This window comes from Delphinapterus leucas, chromosome 18 (genome assembly GCF_059928025.1).
Source record: "Delphinapterus leucas isolate spDelLeu-1000000601 "Yukka" chromosome 18, BTC_Dleu_Yukka2, whole genome shotgun sequence".
NCBI classification, from domain to species: Eukaryota; Metazoa; Chordata; class Mammalia; order Artiodactyla; family Monodontidae; genus Delphinapterus; species Delphinapterus leucas.
Window position 1 is genome coordinate 62,978,776 of NC_143146.1, and position 24,485 is coordinate 63,003,260.

Genomic DNA, 24,485 nt, shown 5'->3' on the forward strand with positions numbered 1-24,485 from the left:
CACATTGATCGTATTAAGGTCTAGAGATCAGCTTAATTTTTCTGAGTAAAAAGTCAATTTTCAGAACAGTATATAAATCCCCCTTTCTTGTTTTTAAATTTTATTTATAGCACATACCTTTTGTACATTTTTTAAAAAGGTTTAGAAGGAAATGTAAACTAAACAAAGGTTAACCTTGAAGGGTTAGAATTAGAAAGAGGAAAAAATGGATTTTTCACTTCTTTCTACATTTTTGTATTGTATTAATTTTTACAGTGAGCATCTATATTTATGTAACTAAAAGTATTTAATTCCTTAAAAGGGACCCTACATTTCAATTCTAGTGATTTGACATATCTAGATATTACAAATTAAAATAATAGGTAATTTTCTTTAGAAACTTCTTAAAGAGGAAGGCAAAATACTAGGTGATCCTTTACCAAGTAATCTATGTCTTTAATCAAAGTATCTAACCAAGTGACTAGGTATGGAAGGGCTCTAAGAGCTGGTTCCAAAGAAACACTAGGCCTACCCTGAGCTTAGCAAAATTTAAGAACAGTCCAATGTGAAAAGTTAAAAGTAAGAAGGATGGCTACTTAAAGAAATTGCTTGGCGAGAGGAGTAAAAAAATAACAGCAGCAGAGGCAATGGAACACAGTGGCACAGAGCTCTTAAATGCTCTATAGTTAAGGTGAAATAACTTCAATAACTTCCATTCAAATCTCTGGCCAAGTCACTCTATGAGTACTATGATCAATTCTAGGTGACACATTTTGTTAGGGACTCAGATAAACATAAGCTTATCTTTTACATATAAATGACTCTCATTTGAGATACTGAAGCAGATTCTGTATAACTCTTTAAGACAAAACCATGACCAGAGGGTAGAAGTTTCAAGAGGGTAAACCCTAAGCTGGAAATCAAAGGTATCAAATTCTCTGCTACTAACAGTGTTCAAGAAAGGACAGAACAAAGTTGTGTTGCATATGATGTAAAACAGCATACGACAAATGCACACTTTAATGGGCATATGAATCACTTGGTGATCTTAATAAAATGCAGGCTCCGGTTCAATAAGTCTGGGACAAAGACTAAGGTTTCACATTTCTAACAAGACTGCAGGCTAGGAGACGCTAATGTTCACTGACCATACATAGAATAGCAAGAATGTAGAAGGGTTATATGCATGTAATATCTTGTGGTTCTGTAACATTTTCCTTACATGTATATAACTCTCAATCATTAGCAGATTACAGTACATACTCCGTATTTGTTGAATGAGTTTACCAACACTTTTCACATACGGTAACTGTGATTATAATCTAATCATAAAGTGGGAGCAGGGGGATATCTGGTGTATTAAATTTCTTGATCAAGTCAAGAAAGTGTATGTAGGTGGCATATACAGTTTTCAAACTGGTGTCCAAGAAACAATGGTTCCAGGTAGAGAAAACTTCCTCTGCTCATATAAAATTAAAATATGTTGGATACAACCTTTTAAGCTCTCAAATGCACAGTCGTATTCAAATGTTACTAGAACCTTGCAGGAGAAAGACAAGAATTTCCCTTCCCTTCCTCCTCTACAACATTCATGGCAGATGGAACACATTTTGGGAGACATTACATTACACACCATTCACCCCCAACATAAACAATAAATTCTCATAATGCAGATCTTCTCTTTAATCGAGAAACAGGCAATGTTCATATCCCCAACCTCTGAGCTTTGATTGGCTCCCTCAAGAAGAATGCCTTTCCTTTTCCCTGCCCACAACCCATCCAATTCCTAATCATTTTTTAAGGCCCAGTTTAAGTCTTCCTCTTCTGCCTTGAAACTTTCCCTGATTACTCTGGCCTTGAATAATTCAGCCCTTTCCCTCTCCAAATTTTAATAGTGGTAGTTTTCAAACTTAAGTAAATAAAAGTATAAATATAACATTTCCTCAAATAAAATTGGATTTGGAGTGCTTTCATGGAGTACATTTTGAATCCCGCTTCCCCACAGCATTTATCCTCTCCTTCTCATATTTTCAATTTAAATATACAACACCTCACACAACAACGTATATGTAATTAACACTACTGAATTCTACACTTAAAAATGGTTAAGGTGGTAAATTTTGTTATGCGTTTTTACTGCACTTCTTAAAAAATACACCATTTTGTACTGTTTGCTATTGTTTCCTGTTTGAATACACTGAAGGCAAGGATCATGTCATAATTCTTCCTCAGCACTGAGCACAAAATATCTAAGCACTGGACAGTTAAATATTGATTCACTGATTATAGCCTAACATAGACCTGCCCAAGTTCACAGAGCCACTCGGAATTCCTCAAACTTCAACAAGCTTCAAAATATATAGATGTTACTTACCTTTACCTCAATATAAATGAGTGCTTCCCAAACTTAACATATAACAATTTGCTAGGCTACAAGGGTATACCACCTCCTTCCTACATATGTCCAACCGTCCATTGTCCATTCATTCATGTTTGTCATTCAAACATTTACTGAGTGGCTACCATACATAGGAATTGTGTTAAGTGCATGATACATAATCACTACTCTCACACGTCATAAACAATGTACCTATGTACCTATAGTAACTCTCCTCTCCTGGTCTCTACAAATACCATTTTAGCTCAAAAATTAGCAAAGGGAGATAAAGAAAATCAAAAAGTCCTAGTATCTTCGAAACTACTGTACCTCGCTTTCACTCTTAAGCTAAAACTACTTTGGCTGACATGCAAATCTGTTAATGCCACTAGAGCATGGACTCAATACTTGCAAAAGTATCTCTGTATCACCTTTACTTTTTAACCTAAATCAAAGTCATACTTTCTGATCAAAAGTTGGACACCCATCTATTCTTATTTCTGTGTAAGCATGATCAGAATTACCCGCCGAAGGATTGGTCATATTTATAATTAAATGACAATGGTCTACAGTTATCGAGAACTTGACGGATGATGATGTCCACCCAAAAGCTAATATGTACTTTCTAAAGAACCACAATGTCTAAGAGTCAAGCTCAAATGTATTCAAATTTAGCAAAAAGTCTGAGTTATTAAAATTTAAGCTAGGGGCTTCCCTGGTGGCGCAGTGGTTGAGAGTCCGCCTGCCGATGCAGGGGACACGGGTTCGTGCCCCGGTCTGGGAAGATCCCACATGCCGTGGAGTGGCTGGGCCCGTGAGCCATGGCCGCTGAGCCTGCACGTCTGGAGCCTATGCTCAGCAAAGGGAGAGGCCACAGCAGTGAGAGGCCCATGTACAGCAAAAAAAAAAAAAAAATTAAGCTAAATTCAAACACTAAAATCAAAGTTACTTTTTCCTTGACAACAAAGCTTTCAATTGATACTTTACTAGAGTCTTATACACATGATACTACTCAGAGTCTACGCCTGGAATTACTGTAATAACCAGGTACTTAATAATAACAATAAAGCACTTATATTTATCTCATCTGACCCTAAAAACTTGGTGAGGTAAAATGTTCAGGGAGATTAAACAATATAACCCTCAGTCACACAGTTGTAACTGGCAATGCCAGAACATGATTCCAACTCTAAATCGCATGGTCTTTCTACAGCATCTGAAGGTCCTACTGGTAACAGCTAAATTCTCTTGAATACAATTCTACACCAACCTGGGTTGTGCCACAGTCACACAACAATGAATGTTATTACGTAGTTTGGTTTACTATATTCTATCTGCAGTAAAATTAACTACGTACAGTAGGACTATTCCATTACTTGGTTTCCTGTTGCTCTGTGATGTCTTACCTCCATTTTTTCTATATATAAATCAGTATACCACCTCCCAGCAAAAACACAGTAAAACAAAATGCTATATAGATAGATATCACTTACTTTTGAAAACTATATAACTTCAATCAATTTTCACTTTACATACAAACAGAAAAATAAATATTAAGTTTTTAATGACTTTAAATTTTGGAAAATACAGGTAAAGATCAAAGGCAGAGAAAAGTAAAGAAGAATATGGCTATCCTCATTTCATCTGTTTAGTCACTTAACCCTACTGTGCCTAAGATCCCTTCCTTTCTAAGGTGAAAGAGTTTAGTCAAGAATCACAATAAGAAAAGCAATAGTGTTAGTTATGATAAAAATTACAATAATGAGGGACTTCCCTGGTGGTCCAATGGTAAAGAATCCTCCTTACAATGCGGGGGGACTTGGGTTCCATCCCTGGTCGGGGAACTAAGATTCCACATGCCATGGGGCAACTAAGCCCATGCACCAGAACTACTGAGCTCGTGCGCCTCAACTAGAAAGCCCACGTCCTGCAAAACTACAGAGCCCACGCACTCTGGAACCTGTGCACCACAACTATAGAGCCCACGCACCCTGTAGCCTGCACGCCACAACTAGAGAAGAGAAAACCTGCAAGCCACAAGTAGAGAGAAGCCTGCACACCGCAACAAAGAGTCTGCGTGCCGCAAGGAAAGATCCCAGGTGCCTCATCGAAGATCCCACATGCTGCAACGAAGACCCAACACAGCCAAAACTAAACAAAATTTTTTTTTAATTAGAATAATGATTTAACAAACGTAATTTATACACAAAAGGAAGGGTTTTTTTCTTCAGGGAAAAGTTATCCCAACCTCTATATAAAGCTGATTGTCTTAACATTTATCTAAGCATAAATTTTTAAATCACTTGCAGCAAGTGAGCAGACCATGTTGCACCATGAAGCTTCTCATGTATAGTTTTAGGCTGCTCTTCCTCCGCCTTTGGTAGTACACTTACTCTTGGCAGAAGTGCATAAGTAACTGGCATCTTTCTCTGACATTCTCTTTTATCCAGCAAACTAAAATACATTTTTGGTTGTCTGCCAGTATCACAAGATTATTTTTTTTCACGTTTTACAAAAAATAATTTAACATTTCAAAAGTCTAAAGTTATGATTTAATCAGTGTAATATAATGTTTTTAGCTACTCAGGGCCAAGCCTCTGCAGTTTAATAATTCTCAAATCTTTATATTTAAAAGTCACTACTTTCCATTTTTATTCTTAATAAGTTTGTTTACGAAGTCACTCAATTTGGGGACAGTTCATATTAGAATTTGCCTCAAAATTCACCTTGGTCATAAAGCTAGACTTTATCTTAGTTAAGAGTTGAAAAGAAAAAAAAAAAAAAAAAATTTAAGCTCTGCTACAACAAAGGCAGCCAGTAGAGGGACTAAAAGTTTACTTTTGCCATTAGCAAAACTAAACTCAGATGTTTTACTCGCACTGGTTTTTGGCATAAAGAAATCTAGACATGTAACAAAAACTACAGTGCAAAGTATAATACTCTACCTCTAGAGATATTTACTAATGGAAATCTTGTCATTTAGAAAATTTGGTTTTAATATTGGTCAAAAGTCTCAGGTAAAAGAGTTTTGTTAAAGACAAATACAAAAACTTTTACTTCACATAAGTTCTCTCAATAATTTAACAGTATTCTGATGTTAAACGAATTAAGGCATAAAATCTCAATAAGAAAATTTAAAGAATATAATTAAAGTAAGTAGGTCTTATCCACTAAAACCTATTTCATTTTTGCAAAGAAAATGCTTTTGAAAATGTTAAAACAAGTTATTTAGCAAAAATAGTTTTGAAAACATAAAATCAAGGCTAATTTACCTTCAAATATAAACTAACCTGGTTCTCAGAATCAGCAGTTTTAGTTTTACCCAAGAAATTTAAAATGTCGGGGGAAGAGGCACAGGAATTTTACTGTACCCTTAAACATGTCTTTATTATCTTCTGAAGCGAAAGGAAGGCAGCCCTGAGCATCCAGCAGACCTTTTAGTGGCTACCTCTGCTGCAGGACCAAAGGCCTCAAGTTTTCTTTCCGTGCCACCATGCTCCACCATGATTATCACTGCTTTAAACAAATCCCAGAAAGACAGCCAAGTGCCTGTCTATGCTACACTTTTCCCAGGGCAGGGAAAATGTACACCAAAGATCCACTCTCTGGCTCGCTCCTGTGACAGCATCTTCGGCTAACCCACATCTATTACCGGCTAGCTATTTTGCTATGTGCCAGGAAAGCTATGGCCAACAGAAATCAACCAAAAAGATGTTAAGATGTATAACATGATACGTCCAGGCTAAAAGTATATTACCTAGCAGAAAATCAAAAACTTCCAGAAATAGCACGTGCTTTTTTTCAATCTAAAACTTCCTTTTCGGGCTTCCCTGGTGGCACAGTGGTTGAGAGTCCGCCTGCCGATGCAGGGGACACGGGTTCGTGCCCCGGTCCGGGAAGATCCCACATGCCGCGGAGCGGCTGGGCCCGTGAGCCATGGCCGCTGAGCCTGCGTGTCCGGAGCCTGTGCTCCGCAACGGGAGATGCCACAACAGTGAGAGGCCCGCGTACCACAAAAAAAAAAAAAAAAACTTCCTTTTCAAGTAAATTACAGTGACAACAAGCAAAAATGTAAGGAAATGGAAAGGGCAGCCCTGAGAAATAAGTACTACATCACTAAAGGTTCTCATGCATATACGGGACAAGTACCTAGCAGGATTGCTGCTAAAAATTTAAGTTAAATTCAAGACTAGAGCTTTAGGTTCCCTTTATTTACATCACTGTAAAATCTATATAAATACTGAAAATATGAAAAGAGTCCTGCATTATCTGCCTTATTTTTCTCTATTACCATAGATAATAAAGAGGTAACAATATATGTTCTAAAATATGATAAACCAGCTCATATTCATTTAGAAACTTTTTCTGACACTTCCCTTTATAATTTGTCAAAAATCAGATTCTATAAAAAAATATAATACAGAAACATCAATATTAAACATATTCTTCTACTTTAAGCTTATTTCTAAAAGTATTAGATTGCAATTCACATCCAAAGCCTTATTAGTCATAATACTAATAAACACTTCTACAACTATACAAAATTGAGAAAATAGGCTTTTAATACATACTTTGCAACACAAGTCAACCAGAATAACATTCTTTAGTTCAGTATTGCTCAAACTTCAGACATTTGAATACCACAACCAGAATTTTTTCAATATCTACTTATTACCTGCACTAATATTTACATTCTTAATATTTTTCTTTACATCAGTTCCTTTTTTTTATTTTAGCCTCAAACTCTAGCAATAAGACCTATGAAATCATAGTTTTGATGTGCAAGTTATATTTTCTATTCAATAACTCAGTGTCATTAATATTGTTTAGCTTTTTTTTAAAGAAGGGTGGGGGGGTTCATTATATTACAGGGATGAATGCACAACTCGTTAATTACACATTCCAAACAAAATATAATTATTATTTAAGTCAGTAAAGGCCCAACAGGCTTACATTAAAATCAATATTCCAAGGCCAGAATTACAAGTTTTATGTTTGTTTTCAAATTCAGCAAGATTACTTTTAGAGTCAAGATCCCAAGTGGTGTGGCATAAATAAGTCTTTTGATGTAAAAACTCAGATATTCATCTTAAGAAATTAGTGCTTTGGGTGGTGGTGTGATGAACTGGGAGATTGGGATTGACATATATACACTAATATGTATAGAATGGATAACTAATAAGAACCTGCTGTATAAATAAATAAATAAAATTTAAAAAATGTTTTTGCTAAAAAAGCAAAAAAAAAAAGAAATCACTGCTTTTAAAATAATACCTTCGACTACATACAAAAGATTTCTGAAGGATACACACTATAAACTGATTAATCATGGTTGCCTCTGAAGAACTGAAGTGAGCAACTGTATAACTTTCTCTAATGCTTTAACTTTTTAGCCACGTGCATTTATTACATATTCAAAACAAGTACTCTTCAAAATTAAAATGTGCTTAGTATCCAAAAATAAAACTTTAAAAAAAACTCCTAGTGTACAGAAACCTAGTACTTAGAATACATTAAAGTATAAACTAAAGAAAAACATGTTAAAATTCCCCATTAAAAGAAATATATTTTTAGTTTCAAGTAATGCCATTATACAATTGTGTACCAATACAGTTCCTTTATCTATTTAATTCCTTATTTTTTAAAAAATAGCATTAGGGCTTCCCTGGTGGCGCAGTGGTTGAGAGTCCGCCTGCCGATGCAGGGGACACGGGTTTGTGCCCCGGTCCGGGAGGATCCCACGTGCCGCGGAGCGGCTCGGCCCGTGAGCCATGGCTGCTGAGCTTGCGCGTCCGGAGCCTGTGCTCCGCAACGGGAGAGGCCACAACAGTGACAGGCCCGCGTACCGCAAAAAAAAAAAAAAAAAAAAAAAAATAGCATTAGAAACAGATGGAATAATAAGACTTGAGCAAAAGTAGGAGGGAATCTCATATATTTATTTTAACATAATGAGTAAGGAGCAATATCCTAGGATTTGATTTAAATAATAAACTAAATACAGCTGATCCTTGAACGCAAGGGGTTGAGGGGCACTGACCCTTGCACAGTCAAAAATACACATATAACTTTATAGTCGGACCTTCATATCTGTGATTCCGCAACCTCAGATTCAATCAGCCCCCGACTGCGTAGTACTGTAGTATGCAAGAAAAAATTCCACATGTAAGTATCATTCAAGGGTCAGCTGTGGTAGTAATGTAAAAAATATTCACTGTAAGAACTGAAGAATTACTAGCTTGACTTTGTGAAAAATGAATGCTAAACTCGATGACTGATAAGACTAACAATGAGCACATCAAAGGAAAGTAATATAAATTAAATATATTTAAATATTAAATATTTAAATAATTTCATAGAATTTTGAGTTTTACATCTGAACTGGAGTCTAAAATTTGGATAAGATTACTCTAACAAATAAATACTTGGTTTTGGCATTATTTAATACATAGTAGCAGGCAAACAGTGTTTATACTGGCATAAAAAGAGTAATGAAGGTGTAAGAAATATAATTTTACTTAAGAAATACTAACATTCTGGATAAAGAACCTAATACATCCATTATACTAAATGGATTATGTGGTTTTAACTTAATTCCAGCAAAGCATGTAATAATAAACATGTTAGGGAATTCCCCGGCAGTCCAATGGTTAGGGCTCTGTGCTCTCACCGACGAGGGCCCAGGTTTGATCCCTTGTCAGGCAACTAAGATCCCACAAGCTGCGCGACACAGCCAAAAAAATAAAATAATTTTAAAAAAAACATGTTAGAACCATAACAGAAAAAGTAAAAAAATAAAAGCCAAGATGAAAACACACTTTCAAAGATAGGTAAAGTTATACAGCAATAATGCTGCAAATTAATTTAACCTCAAAAAACAAAACTCATACAGATCTGCCTATTCTATCAAAAATAATCACCTCCTTGGTTTGTTGACTACACCAAACCTACAGATATTACTTTTGCAAAAGTCTGATTAAATCACATCTTTAACCATTATCATTACTTCCTTCTAAACATCCACACTATGAATATGCTCTCAAAAGAATCATTCACACATACCACAGCTATCCTACAAAAAAGATAGAATTCAACCACAGAATTCTACCTAAGTATCTTTAAGACTATATTGAAAATGAAGAACTGCCTAATAAATACTGCATATCAGTAAAGTTAGCGATAAAGTATTAAACTTCATAAAGGAAAATAATTCATGATAAGCACTTGGAAAAACTAATAGTCTATTATTTCCCATATGCTATGGCTTAAGGTCAACCTCAAAATAAGTTAATTGGATAAATCAAAATGCAAGATTTAGTTTTAAGGGGCCCTGCTTTGTAAAAAATATATATATATAATATATGGAATTTTCTTTTTCTAGGAAAGAATTTGTGGTAACCCAATTTCAGTAAGTTTTTTTAGGAGGAAATATTTAAATTTCTCCAAATCCATTATACAGGTATATGAACTTGAGTAAAGAGTTTCTAGAAATTCATTCTTGCTAAATAAATTCTGATTCAAACATTTACTGATGCTCATGCTAAGCACCTTCCCAAGTGTTTATAGATTTAAATTTTTCAAAATAGATGACACATTTGGGAAACAAAAAACTAACCACATAATATTTGGGTTCTACTGTTAAAAACAAATTTTTCAAGCCTTCCTATCTATACATACAATCCACCAAGGTTTTAAGTTAGAAATGAACCTCATGAAAAAGCAGATGTCACATATGGATGGGTGGGTGCCTGCACAGATCGCTACATGTTTTTGATTGATACTATAGCTCACTGAAATGGAAGCTCTAAGAACATGACAAGATAACTCTTTTTTACATTAGGATTTACATTAAATATAATCTTGTCTGGGATTAGATATTATCCCTTCTTGATTAACAATAAAATTTAGATGTAAAGATCTCTTACTCTTTCTACTATTTGATTTAGGCCCAATTTTCTGAATGCAATTACTTGGGTATTCCTTCTAACATACTGGTTTGAGAAATGGGATTGACAATTTAAAATGTACAACAAAAATTCAAAATTCTACATTAGTTATTACCTTCCAAAGTACATAAATGATCAGGAACCATCACAACTCAAGCATTACATCAGAGGCCACAAAAACATCACTTTGCTTATTCCTAATAATCCAAAAGTACTATTATCTGTCATTATCTTAGGGACCCAGGCTTTGTAACATCATCCACTGTGGTTTGCAGTCTAACCTTTCACAGAGCACTGCATACTCAATCATCTTCAATTTCTGTGATTAAAAATAATCAATTGTTTTTAATCCTTTCAGAATAGTTGTTTGGATGCCTCCAGTGTCTGCACTCCAGAATAAGCAGACTTTGTTGATGTTTCCTAATATCTAACTAGGTTCACCAGCTTGAAGACAAAGTGAGAGTTTTCCTTCAACATGCCAGCATCAATCCTGCCAATGACTAGTTACAAATTACATTACCTAATAAGCTAATGCTACAATTACTTTTTCTCACATACTCAGAACTGTTTTCCTTTCTATAATAAAGTTTTTTAGATGATATAATCCTCCCAAGGACCTTCACATGTTCCCCAGCTTCTCTGAGCAAAACTAATAGATGGAAAATGTTAAAACGTCATTTCCTTTTAAGGCAAAGATAAAAAAGGCAAGCGTATGTAGGACCTAGAATAAGTTTTGCTAAGTCATCACTAGGCTGATAAATTGGTCCTCTGATTAAAACTAGTCCTCTTAATTATAAGATTTTTAAGTTAAAATACTTTTGAGGTGCAAGTATCTCTCAATATACCAATAATCAAATTTCAAATCACATAGGTCCTAAAAGAGAAATATCATCACATAAAATAATCCTTCCTAGGGTCATCCTATTATGTTCTTTTCCCACATAAATCTACATTACAAACAGTAAAATGGATCATACCTTTTACATTTGACCTTGCTTCTGCACAATGGCATCCTCCACCCCATCCTAATCATCAGCAACCTGAATTCTAGAACATACTGTTACAAAGCCCTAAAAACGGGCCGAGATCTAAATTTCCTCAAAGAAGCCTGAAACCTTTCTTGCTCTGAAAATCAAAAACATGTTTGTTTGTTTGAAGTACTCACTGTTATTAAACCATTTCTGAGTAAGAATTAGAGATGTGGGGGAAAAGACTTCTGTAACTCCAAGGGGAAAGTATTTTTGGAGTAATCTACAGAGCTTCAATTCAAAGCCAAAAACCATTATGTTCCCTATGGCAAGAAAATTTACTTTAGCTGAAACTGCTGGACAGCTAATTCTAGCTTCTTGTGATGTATACATATTAGGTTATGAAAAAACTTTTTTTTTCTCAAAGGTTTCAGATTATAAACCTTTTCCAAGCAGGCACTTTGCTAGATGATTAACAAAATTATTTCCAGGGCTTCCCTGGTGGCGCAGTGATTTTGAGTCCGCCTGCCGATGCAGGGGACACGGGTTCGTGCTGCGGAGTGGCTGGGCCCGTGAGCCATGGCCGCTGAGCCTGCACGTCCGGAGCCTGTGCTCCCCGGGAGGAGAGGCCACAACAGTGAGAGGCCCGCGTACCGCAAAAAAAAAAAAAAAAATTATTTCCAATCCTTAAAAACTTTTTCAAGGTTGGTATTACCACCATTTTGTGGATGAGAAATTTGAGGCTCAGTGAGGTTAAGGGACTTGTCAGTCAATACAACATAAGCTAGTAGCCCCAGAGCCAGGCACAGCCAGTTCTAATGAAGCAGTTCTTTCCCTATCACCACAATTCTTGTTCTTTAAAAAGCTGGATAAAATACTCTACCCACAATTCCAATTTTTAAAATTTAAATAAAAGGAAATTCACAAAAATGGTAATACGTGTATTACAATAACAAATTATACCATATATCACTCAATTTTTACCACAATCCTGCAAGATAGATTATTTCATCCTATTTTCCTAATGGGGAAACTGAGGCTGAGAGATTACATGACTTGCCAGGAACCCATGGGTGGACGAGGAATTCATAGAGCCAAACAGATTTTTCTGAATCTTAACAACAATGCTTAGAGATTTTCAAAAGTATCTTACGTCAAAGGAAACTAATTGATAGTTAACTAATTACAAAGCTGTCCAGGTAAAAACTTATAATTATAGCAGTAATACTGGCACACTACATGGGAAAAGTCAACTAATTAACAGACTAGGTTAATAGTCCTGTATTAACTACATCAGAAACATTAAATAAACTATGAATATGAAATCAAACAGTATGTGTGTGTGTGTGTGTGTGTATATATATATATTATATACACACACACACATACATATTAGCATCCAGGCCTTAAATTAAGAATGGTATAAAATCCTGGCAACTATCCCCCATGTTCACACTTTTTTTTTTTTTTCCAAGGAGTTGGGAGGGAGGAGGGAGTGGGAAGAAAATCCAACTGAATGTAAAAAACTGTATTTTAACAGGTGTTACAAGAAAAGCTAAGTGTAACACAATGACAAAATGAAACGCCTGCTTTTCACAGAGGAACTGAAAGGACACACATTTCATTGGAGAGCTACTGATACACCCCCACCCAGAGGGACTCAGATCTACTGGCTATACCTTCCAATAAAATTTGCTCTTAAATAAAATACAAATTACTAATAAAATCTGCATGACTGTTTCATAACCAATTGCTCTCTTTTGAAATTTTTCATAATGTGAAGAAATTCAGCATTTTAACTTTTCTGGGCCTTACTTTCTACATTAATACAATGAGGAAGATGGAATCTAACATCACTTTCAATTATAAAGCCCTGGGAAACAATAACCATAATAATATTTACAAAAAGTCTACTGAAAACCTCTGTCAGTAGATGCAAAAAGTTCAATTTTTTTTCCAAGAGTGTATTTAAAATTTTACTAAGCTTCATAATTAGAATATGTGTATTTAAGGTATATCTCAACAGAAAAGGTTGGGGGGAAAGAAGAGGGATCAGGGAATAAAGACAAAAACAAAACCCAAAAAACTCAGTACTTTATGGTTTCGGACCATGCTTAAATTAAACAGATTAATAATAGGGCTAAACGAAAATTAAGTTTGTATAAAGAAATTACTTATTTAAAATGAAAGGAAACAGGGAATTCCCTGGCAGTTCAGTGGTTAGGACTCTGCACTTTCACTGCCAAGGGCCTGGGTTCAGTATCTGGTCGGGGAACTAAGATCCCGCAAGCCAAGTGCCCCAGTCAAAAAAACAAAATAAGAATTAAAAAATAAAATAAAATAAAATGAAAGAAAACAGGGCTGGTATACGTGAGCACTGACCAACCAAAGAAAAGAAACCCACCAAGATGATTTTACTTATAAGAGTATAAATTTGAGTGAAGGATTATGATAACTAAAAATAATTTTAAATATTTAGGAAAAATTCAAGTTATAAAATATTATATGATCTCCTTGGAGAACTCCATAACACAAACATGGCTGAACAATACTTTTAGCTAATTCTGACCATAAATGACCTTAAATCAATTGAAAATAAATGAATAAGTGAAATTCTTTCATTCAAATATTTGTTCCTGGCTTTTTAATTTTCAGCTGTACAGTTTAATACATAATTATTGACATTCTTCTGCATAAAGGAAAAATAAAAATTTCTTTGAAGAAATGGAACGTGTTATTTACCTTTTGTACTTCTGATTTATTTTCAATAATTTCTAATTAAGAATGCAATTGATGTCTTTAGGATATTCTTTTTCATTCTCTTTTTAAAAAAACACACCAGGCTGGTTTTTTGATCCTTTAGAAAACAGATTTAGAGTATAAAATTATGAAGATAAATTATAGCAAGTATTTTCAAAGAAAATAAAACCTGGGTCTTGAAATTTGTCATTTAAATTACCATCTTTAAAACTAATGCTCACAGATGACACAATACTATACATACAGAATCCTAAAGATGCTAAAGATGCTACCAGAAAACTACTAGAGCTAATCAATGAATTTGGTAGAGTAGCAGGATACAAAATTAATGCGCAGAAATCTCCTGCATTCCTATACACTAATGATGAAAAACCTGAAAGAGAAATTAAGGAAACACTCCCACTTACCACTGCAACAAAAAGAATAAAATACCTAGGAACAAACCTACCTAAGGAGACAAAAGACCTCTATGCAGAAAACTGTAAGACACTGATGAAAGAAATTAAAGATGATACAAACAGATAGAGAGATATACCATGTTACTGGATTGGAAGAATCAACACTGCGAAAATGACTATACTACCCAAACCAATCTACAGATTCAATGCAATTCCTATCAACTACCAATGGCAGTTTTCACAGAACTAGAACAAAAAATTGTACAATGTATATGGAAACACAAAAGGCCCCGAATAGCCAAAGCAATCTTGAGAAAGAAAAATGGAGCTGGAGGAATCAGACTCCCTGACTTCAGACAGAGCTACAGTAATCAAGACAGTATGGTACTGGCACAAAAACAGAAGTATAGATCAATGGAACAGGATAGAAAGCCCAGAGGTAAATCCACACACATATGATCACCTTATTTTTGATAAAGGAGGCAAGAATAATACAATGGAGAAAAGACAGCCTCTTCAAAGTGATGCTGGGAAAACTGGACAGCTACATGTAAAAGAATGAAGTTAGAACACTCCCTAACACCATACACAAAAATAAACTCAAAATGGATTAAAGATCTAAATATAAGGCCAAACACTATAAAGCTATAAAACATAGGCAGAACACTCTATGACACAAATCACGGCAAGATCCTTTTTGACCCACCTCCTAGAGAAAGGGAAATAAAAACAAAAATAAACAAATGGGACCTAATGAAACTTAAAAGCTTTTGCACAGCAAAGGAAAACATAAACAAGACGAAAAGACAACCCTCAGAATGCGAGAAAATATTTGCAGATGAAGCAACTGACAAAGGATTAATCTCCAAAATTTACAAGCAGCTCAATATCAAAAAAACAAACCCAGAAGACCTAAATAGACATTTCTCCAAAGAAGATATACAGATTGCCAACAAACACAGGAAAGAAGGCTCAACATCACTAATCATTAGAGAAATGCAAATCAAAACTACTATGAGGTATCAGCTCACACCAGTCAGAATGGCCATCATCAAAAAATCTACGAACAATAATAAATGCTGGAGAGGGTGTGAAGAAAAGGGAACCCCCTTGCACTGCTGGTGGGAATGTAAATTGATACAGCCACTATGGAGAACAGTGTGGAAGGTTCCTTAAAAAATTAAAAGTAGAACTACCATACAACCCAGCAATCCCACTACTGGGAATATACCCTGAGAAAACCATAATTCAAAAAGTCATGTACCACAATGTTCACTGCAGCTCTATTTACAATAGCCAGGACATGGAAGCAACCTAAGTGTCCATCAACAGATGAATGGATAAAGAAGATGTGGCACATATATACAATGGAATATTACTCAGCCATAAAAAGAAATGAAACTGAGTTATCTGTAGTGAGGTGGATGGACCTAGAATCTGTCATACAGAGTGAAGTAAGTCAGAAAGAGATGGTAACATATATGGAATCCAAAAAAAAAAAAAAAAAGGTCCTGAAGAACCTAGGGGCAGGACACGAATAATAAAGACACAGAGGTAGAGAATGGACTTGAGGACAAGGGGAGGGGGAAGGGTAAGCTGGGATGAAGTGAGAGAGTGGTATGGACATATATACACTACCAAATGTAAAACAGATAGCTAGTGGGAAGCAGCCGCATAGCACCAGGGAGATCAGCTCGGTGCTATGTGACCACCTAAGAGGGGTGGGATAGGGAGGGTGGGAGGGAGATGCAGGAGGGAGGAGATATGGGGATATATGTATACGTATAGCTGATTCACTTTGTTATAAAGCCGAAACTAACACACCATTGTAAAGCAATTACACTCCAATAAAGATGTAAAAATAAATAAATAAATAATAAATTAAATTAATGCTCAATAGGAAATAAATCATAGCCATGTTATACTACTTTGAGCTCAAACCTTCTTATTAAAACATCCCTTGATCTACCTAATAGATGTGCTCCTCAAAAGTTCCTTGCATATTAAACTTGTGTAAATCTCATCTTAAACGCATTGGGGGAGCTCCCTATTTGAAAGAATCCTAAAACATGTGCTTTTGTCTTCTAAGGGTTCCTTTTCTAACTTGTATTCCTATGAAAGAATGACTTTGACTTATCTGCTAATTGATATTCATCCAGTTTTCATTTAACATTTTTTTTAAAATACCATCCTTGTACTTTATCCCATGCTTATCAACTGCCACTAAGACAACTTTGATCAAGTTATATTTACCTTTCACACTGCTTCCCCAGGAAGCAATATAAAGCCCACCCCTGCGAAAAATATATATATACTTAATATGCTACTAACAGATTTCAAAGCATGTAATAAAAATCAGCTTTAAATATCACTAGATTTTTATAACTAATTTCAAATTCAAAGGTGAAAAATAAGAGAAAACCAGAAGTGAATTATCTATGGAGGGGAGAAAAAGTATGCTTTGTGTCTACTGAGCACTTCATAATTTTTAAATTACATTTTAATATACCATCCCATTTCAGACTCTCATCGATTCTCTAAGGGTATTAATGGCTTCATTACTGGCAATTTGGGAAACGAAGAAGAGGCACAGGGCAGTAAAGTGACTGCCCAATGTGTCATAGTAATTCAATGTCAAGGTCAGAATTGGAATGCAATTTTCACATTCCTAGCCATTGCTCTTCTTTTACACAATTAAAGATGGAGATAAAACATTTAAGCAAGTTTGACTATAGAGTCCCCTATCCATCAATAATTACCGAAAATAATTTCAGGAGCCTTAAGTTCAGGCGCTCGCCAAGACCTTTCAAAGGGAAAAGGACCGTCTCTTCAACAAATGGTGTTGGAAATACTGGATGTCCACACGCAAAAGAATGAAGCTAACTTCATTCTACACCATATACCAAAATTAACTCAAAATGGATTAAAGACGTAAATATAAGACATAAAGCTAAAACTCCTGAAAGAAAATATAGGGGGAAAGCATCAATACATAGGATTTGGCAATGATTTCTTGGATATAACACTAAAAGCAAAGGCAGCAAAATAAAAAATAGATATATTGGAATACATCAAAAATTTAAACTTCTGTAAAAAGGACAATCAACAGAGTGAAAAGGCAGACCATGGAATGGGAGAAAAATCTGCAAATTGCACATCTGATAAGGTGTTAATATCCAAAATATTTAAAGAACTCCTACCAACAACGGAAAAAAATAACAAAAAATAAGCAAAAGTCTTGGACGTTTCTCCAAAGCCAGTATACAAAAGTCCACCCAGCATATGAAGAGATGTACAATATAAATAACTAGGTAAATGCAAATAAACCAATGAGATATCACTTCAAATCCATTAGGATGGGTAATATTAGAAAAAAGGAAAATAGTGTTATCAAGGATGTGCAGAAATTGAAATTCTTGTGTATTATTGGTGGGAATATAAAATAGTGCAAACTTTATGGAGAACAATATGGCACTTCCTTAAATTTTTTAAAATAGAATTACCATACAATCTAGCAATTCCACTTCAGGGTATATATCCAAAAGAGCTGAAAGCAGGATCTCAGGAGACATTTACCCCATGTTCATAGCAGCATTATTCACAACAGCCAGGAGGTGGAAGCAACCAAAGTGTCCAACAGATTAATGGGTAGGCAAAATGTGGTATATGCAAAAAAATTTTTTAAATGTGGTATACATGTACAATGGAATATTATTTTAGCCATAAAAAGAAATGAAATCCCAACACATGCTACATGTATGAACCTTGAGGACATTATGCTAAGTAAAATAAGCCAGTCACAAAAAGACAAATACTGTATGATTCCATTTATAGGTGGCATCTCTAGAGTAGTCAAATTCATAGAAACAGAAAGTAGAATGGTGCCGCTCTTTGATTGCCAGGGGCTGGGGTTAGGGGGAAATGAGGAGTTATTGTTTTGAAAGGACTTTTAGTTTTGAAAGATGAAAATGTTCTGGAAATTGGTTGCACAATAATGTGAATATACTTATCACTACTGAACTGTACATTTAAAAATGATTAGGATGGTAAATTTGATGTTATGTGTTTTTTACTACAATTTAAAAATTAGAAAAAAAAGTTCAGAGACTTAAAAAATGTCTCCAGTTCATATTCAGCACAGAATGTTCAAGTATAATAATCTACTTTCTTTTGAAAAGATATCTATAGGTCAATAAATACCAAACTATTGTTTACATATTTCTTGATAGCCTAAAGGAAACCAAAAACCCAAATGGGAATCAAGTTTTCATTACTTCACCTACCAACATTAAAAGAGAAGCCTTTATTATGTACTACCTGAGAACTAAATGGGTACTGCTGCTTTGGTAAAGGGAAAAAAGCCATATTATTAGAAATCTACCTGAATTATCTGCTAAGTTCACAAATAGCTCTTTATGCTGAAGAATAAAACTGGCTAACATTATTCTCCCTAAGATTCATTCAATTTGATGGTGTCTGAAAGCCACCATTTTTCAATGAGGTAAACACTTGGAATAGAAAACCCTCTCAAAATTAAACACATATTATACTTCCTTTTATGGTATTACTCAAGGATTGTCTTCACCAAAGGCATACAGTAGTAGGTCAGGTACCATTCTAAGTCCTAGAACAACTGAATCAGTACTAGTACATTCAGTAGTAGGAGTGTGGAATCAGTCCAGTGACAAAAATGATGAACTGCAGGCCAGAGTAATATTTAGCAGCTAAACCTAACTGGAACCTAACTTAAAAAATAATAATAAACAATGTTGAAAACATTGACAGAAAATAGAACTTGGAAAAGTATGAAAACTAAACCGATCTACATAGAAAACTTTAATCAGACCTCTAAAACTTTATACATGTCCAAACTTTAGATATTAAGGCAGGTTCAAATTTTCAGTGGCTCTCAAAAGATCAGCATTATTTGAAACTCTGGTGAATACATGTGGAAAAAAAAATCTATCAAATTTAGCTGCAAGGATAAGCAATTTAGTAAGTTGTTACTATAATTTATAAAGAAAAGATTGACTACATTGTTCCATGATTGTACAAGTATCAGCAAATCGTACTGATTATCCAAATTAAATATTTATAAGGACTTCTATATGCAAGGAACTTGGTGAGATATCCAAAGTGCTTGAGAAAACATTCACCAAGAATCATTTTTTTCTCAGCTACTTTAACCTTACTGATGCCCTGCAAGTTCTTAGTATCCTAGCTAATATCTTAAAGATGTTTTATTTGTAGGTATGTCAACTAAACTTATGCAATACAGATACAGATATTAAAAATACTCTTGGAATTGATTATGGAAACCACATATGTGCATGTATGTGGGTAATGGGAACACGTGTGGAAATATCTATATAAATATACAGATACATATATATATAAACCCCATTTAAGTGTTTAAGAAAAATTATTCTGAAACATATAAAGGTTTTTAGATGTTCTATAAAATCAATATGCCCTTTCATCTAGCTCACCTTTTCTCATTTCCTTCAACTACTGAGATTATATACAAGCATTTAGTACTGTGGGCTCTGAAGATCCTAATATAGAGCATGAAACGGGAAGTATTTACAAGAAACACTGAGGTTACAGAATACTGGTACTCCACAAAAAATAGGCAGATAACCTTACGAAGAAAATACATGAACTATATTCAATATTAAATATTTGAGACATCCAAAATTCTTGATAATTTATCCTTTTTTGAATACAAAATGTATATTTAAATCAGCAAGAAAAAAATCTTATGATGAAAAATGTCTTCTGGGAAGATGTTTTCTTCTAATTAATCATGAGACTCACAATCATTAGACTCAATCATTGTCATTTTCATTTGGAAAATTGTGGCTTCCTTAGTTATTTTAATGCTAGTATCATTTTCATGTGCCAATTCAGGATATTACTCCTTGCATCCTTGCTTATTCATCAAAATAACTGAAAGGCATAATCTCTCCCCTCTGTTGAATTAATAAATCTTAACATACAAAAACATCCTATCTCCAGGCTCTTCTCTTGGTCAAAGTGGTAAGAGCACAGCAGGACCGCCTTCAACCTCAAACTTTTTGTGAGCTTTATAGACAAGAACTTAAGCATCCTCTGGTGGAAGATGGCAACTGGGAAAAGGAAAATACGGGTTTAAATTACAAATGTCCTCAGCCTCTCCATGACAATCAGTTTTTTCTAAGGAAACACCTAAGCCATATTTTTAATAGGAGGTAGAAGGTAAACATGTCTAAATGCCTTTCCCACTTATGAAATGTGATGCAGAAGATCAGGAAATTAGTAGTTCTGCTATACACTGACAACCTGACAACCAAATAATAACAGTTAGTATATCCAATAATAAGGAAATAAGGATAACTGAATAATGGCAAGTTTCATCTGTCTTTGAACTCAAAGTTTAGATCAAAACCTTAATAAGACTGCACAGTGCTACAGATAACAAAGGAAAATGAAAGGGAAATAAATCCATTATTTTAAAGAAACAAACTGAAAAGTTCATGGCAAATCTGCCCAACTTACTAAAAGCTGAAAAATAAAGCAGCATGAAAGGGGAAACAGAAAAAGATTAATGTGTGAGAAAATACATGAAATGCAATTCCGTAATTCCATAAAGATAGAAACAAAGTGACTCCAAGTTGCAACATATACTTTAAATGCAACAGAACTACATTCAACCATTTTCCAAAGCCAAAGATGTTCAGGCACTGAAAAGTTACCCTTAAAAAGTAAAGCATAAACATTTCTAAAACAAGGGAACAATTCTGCTTCTTTCTATATAAAGAAACCAAAAGTTGTAGTTGTGGGAAGAATTTCCCTGAAATTTGTGAAACTCCTGAAAACTGTGGCTCATGGAACTTGGGAACAAGAACAAAATGTGTGCCTAAAAGTATCACTGTGGTAATAGTGCTTTGCGTAACATAGGAACTGAACTCCTTGGATTTAATATTCCTGTTACGTGTAACATTACACATTCTTCAGTATCTTTTACTTCCCAGGCCAGTTATCTCAAGAAGTGTTATAATGGACCACCTTGCATTATCCCATAGTGAACCATCATGTGATTTAATGGTCTTGTCTCATCTTCAAAGAGATAACAGCAAGTGCAATAGAGGAACTGGGAGAGTTAAGGGAGAAAGGAAGGGTTCTTTCATATTTTCAAACAGCCTCTTTTCCAAGGGTTTGGAGTTTAAAAACAAAACTCTGGACCTGTCATTTAATTCAAGAATGGCTTCAGAATTCTTCCTGCATAGTGCCTTACTGGACACACCTCAAAAGCTGAGAAATCTTAATGTACTCAGCCAGTTAGTGCACTACAATGAAAACCTTCTTACCTTTCAGAGCTATATAATATGGTTAAATTAAACCCTGATACAACAAATAGAATAATTTCCTCTAACATTTTAAGACCACTAATCAACTAGTGTCTGTCAGTCATTGCAAGAGTTGCACAATTGCCTGTGGACAGACTACCAGAGAAACTGAGTGTGGTGAGGCAGGATGTTTTCCCGTTTATTTCCTGAGTGAACTTTAAGGTTAAAACTAAATTTATGCCAACTTCATAGCAAAGAATTCAGATTCGAATTCTGAACACAAATACATTTTAAGAAAAGAAAAAAAAATGAGAGCTATAAAACCATATACAGTGTGGTCATTGCTTCACTTTTGTATTATGTGCATACTGGATTTTAATCTGAAATGTTTTACACTTGTATTTCACGTTATACAGTTTCGGGACTGGACTGTTTTTCCACAAAAAGAAAAATTAACTGTTTTTCCATCTTAATAGTCAACCTACCTGCCCATAGTTGTCTATGCCAGTTACTAATCTATTTAAATTTAATAAATCAAAAGCTGTCCTTAGGGATTGGCCAAGAGTCGTAAGTCCTTCAGCCTGAAGGTTTTTCAGTTCATTCATAAACGTTGCATGGTTTTCTTTCCATCCGGCCTGAAAAGAAAAACGTAAGAATTTTTTTTCATCTTTCAAAGCCATGTGCACACGGACGGCCGTTACAATCTGCCGTTCACCAAGGAGCTGCTTCACTTTGCTGCACGGTTTTGAGTAACGTGTCAATAACGCATCACTGCTGAGGAAACTCTCTTCCAAAGGAGGCCAAGAAAAAACCTGCTTGCTCTACAGCTTTCGACAGCTACCAGCCTTCGTACTTTATAACTTCCCCGGGAAGCGTACTCCCCAGCCTCATACCCAGAATTCGGGGATGCAAAGATACTGGTGGAAAGCAGAAGTGAGCGGGACTTGCGAAGTTCACCTAGCGCGCTGTCCCACCGGCTCGCGGCCCTCTCGGGGAGACTCCGCAGCCCCAGCCCCGCGGCCCCCGCCCCCGGCCCCGGCCTCGGGCCGGTTCCCCTTTAACGCAGACCCAGGCTCGGCGCTGCCGGGCCCGGCTGTCACTCGGGCTAACTTGAATAAATATCCCCCACAGTTCATTGCTGCCGCTCACGCCGCGGAGGGGAAATGTCGGCCATGTTGATCGCAGCGCCGCCGCCGCCGCCGCCGCCGCCGGGCCGGGCTGGGGAGGGGACGGCGGTGGCCCGGCGACTCCGCGCCGCGCCAGGACGCTCCGTAGCGGGGGAGGGGGTGGGAGCCCGCAGGGGAAAAGACCTCAGCGCCTGGAGCACAGCGGGTGGGGGAGGGGAGCATAATGAAGGGTGAATGGGGGGGCGGGGAGGGTGAGAGAGGAAGGAACAGGGAAGGGAAGGGGGAGGGCGAGGGCTGTTACCTTGATAGCATAGGGCGGCTCTTCGAAAGTGACCAGCATATACCTGTCTCCTCTGCTGGCAGGGTCCCGGGCACGGAGCTGCGGGAGAGCGGGTGGGGAACGGGAGGAGGAACAGGGCGGGCGAGAGGGAAGCACAGAGGCGAGGTTACCAGGCGGAGAAGGGGCGCCCAGCGGCCCCGCCGCCCCCCACAGTACCGCACACGCCGCAGCCGCCCCACACACACAGATCGGCCCCCGCACACCGCCCGGGGCCGCAGCCCCGGCCCGGGCCGAACCCGGCTTGCAGCGCCCGCCCGCCCGCCCGCGCGGTGGGGGAGGGGGTCCCCGAGCCCGGCAGCTCCCGCAGTCAGGTCCCCGACACCTCCGCCTCGCCGCCCCCGGCCGCCCTCCCCCCACCCCTGCCGCCCGCTGGCCGCCGGACCGGGGTCGCCGCCCGGGCTCGGTCAGTCGGTACCTTCATGAAGGTCTCTACCGCGCCTTTGGCCGTGTCCAGGTAGGTGGTGCCCAGATGGCTGCGCTGGTTCATAGAGGCAGACGTGTCTATCAGGAACAGTAAGATGGGCATAGTGCTGGCCGGGGACACCGGGGCCCGAGGTGGTGGAGAAAGAGATGGTAGAGGTGGAGGCGCCGGTGGCGGCGGCGGCGACCGCCGCTACGCGGGGCGGGGGAGCGCGGCCCCCGGGAGGAAAACACGGTCTGGGTCTTTCCTCCGGCTGCGGGGAGTTTCTCCCCCGATAGTTGAGAGGAAACTCCCCAGACCCAGTCCTCCCAGTCGTACCCCCGCCTCCGCCTCCTCCTGCCTGCCTGCCCGCTGGGGCGGGCGCCCGGCCGTCTGTCTGTCGGTCCGTCCCCCCCGCCTCGGGGGTCCCGTCCCCGCTCCCGGCCCCTGTGTGTGTCCCAGCGGGAGACGGGCCTGGCTCCCAACCCCACCCCCGGTGCAGGGAGTGGGGACCTGGGAGCTGGCGAAGAGGGGAGTGGGCTGAGGGGAGATTGGCCCTGGGGCTGTTGGGAGAAGTTTCAGGGACTCCCTCCGCACCCCGGCGGTGTCACCACTTTCTCAGCCCCTCTCGCTACTGAAGCGCTTTTCTCTCTCACACTCCGGTTTTAACTCGGGCAGGGGCTGCAGAGGCTCCGCCCCCTGACACGTCCTCTAGCCACGTGATGCACCGCCCCGCTAATCTATTGGCTGATCCCTGGCCTCTTATTAGCATATTCAAACAGCTCAGGGGCGGGGGAAGCTTGGAGGCTGGCTCCGGGAACAGTTTTGGAGCACGCGCGGAGGCGGAGCGTCGGGTGCGCGCGAG

At 37.6% G+C, this 24,485-nt stretch overlaps 1 protein-coding gene across 2 annotated transcripts in view; it reads right to left on the reverse strand.

Moving 5' to 3' along the window:
• The window catches only part of INTS6 (integrator complex subunit 6), a 110,237-nt gene extending 85,954 nt beyond the window's left edge, over positions 1-24,283 (reverse strand). For both annotated transcript variants that reach the window (XR_016388708.1, XM_022574767.3), the window contains exons 1-3: positions 23,636-24,283; positions 23,182-23,259; positions 22,239-22,388 (exon numbers count right to left, since the gene is read on the reverse strand). Coding sequence is in view for 1 of the 2 variants with exons in the window: in XM_022574767.3 (XP_022430475.1) it covers positions 22,239-22,388; positions 23,182-23,259; positions 23,636-23,746 (339 nt within the window). In the remaining variant the exon portion in view is untranslated. The remainder of the gene's footprint in view (positions 1-22,238; positions 22,389-23,181; positions 23,260-23,635) is intronic.
• Positions 24,284-24,485: the final 202 nt, after the last annotated feature.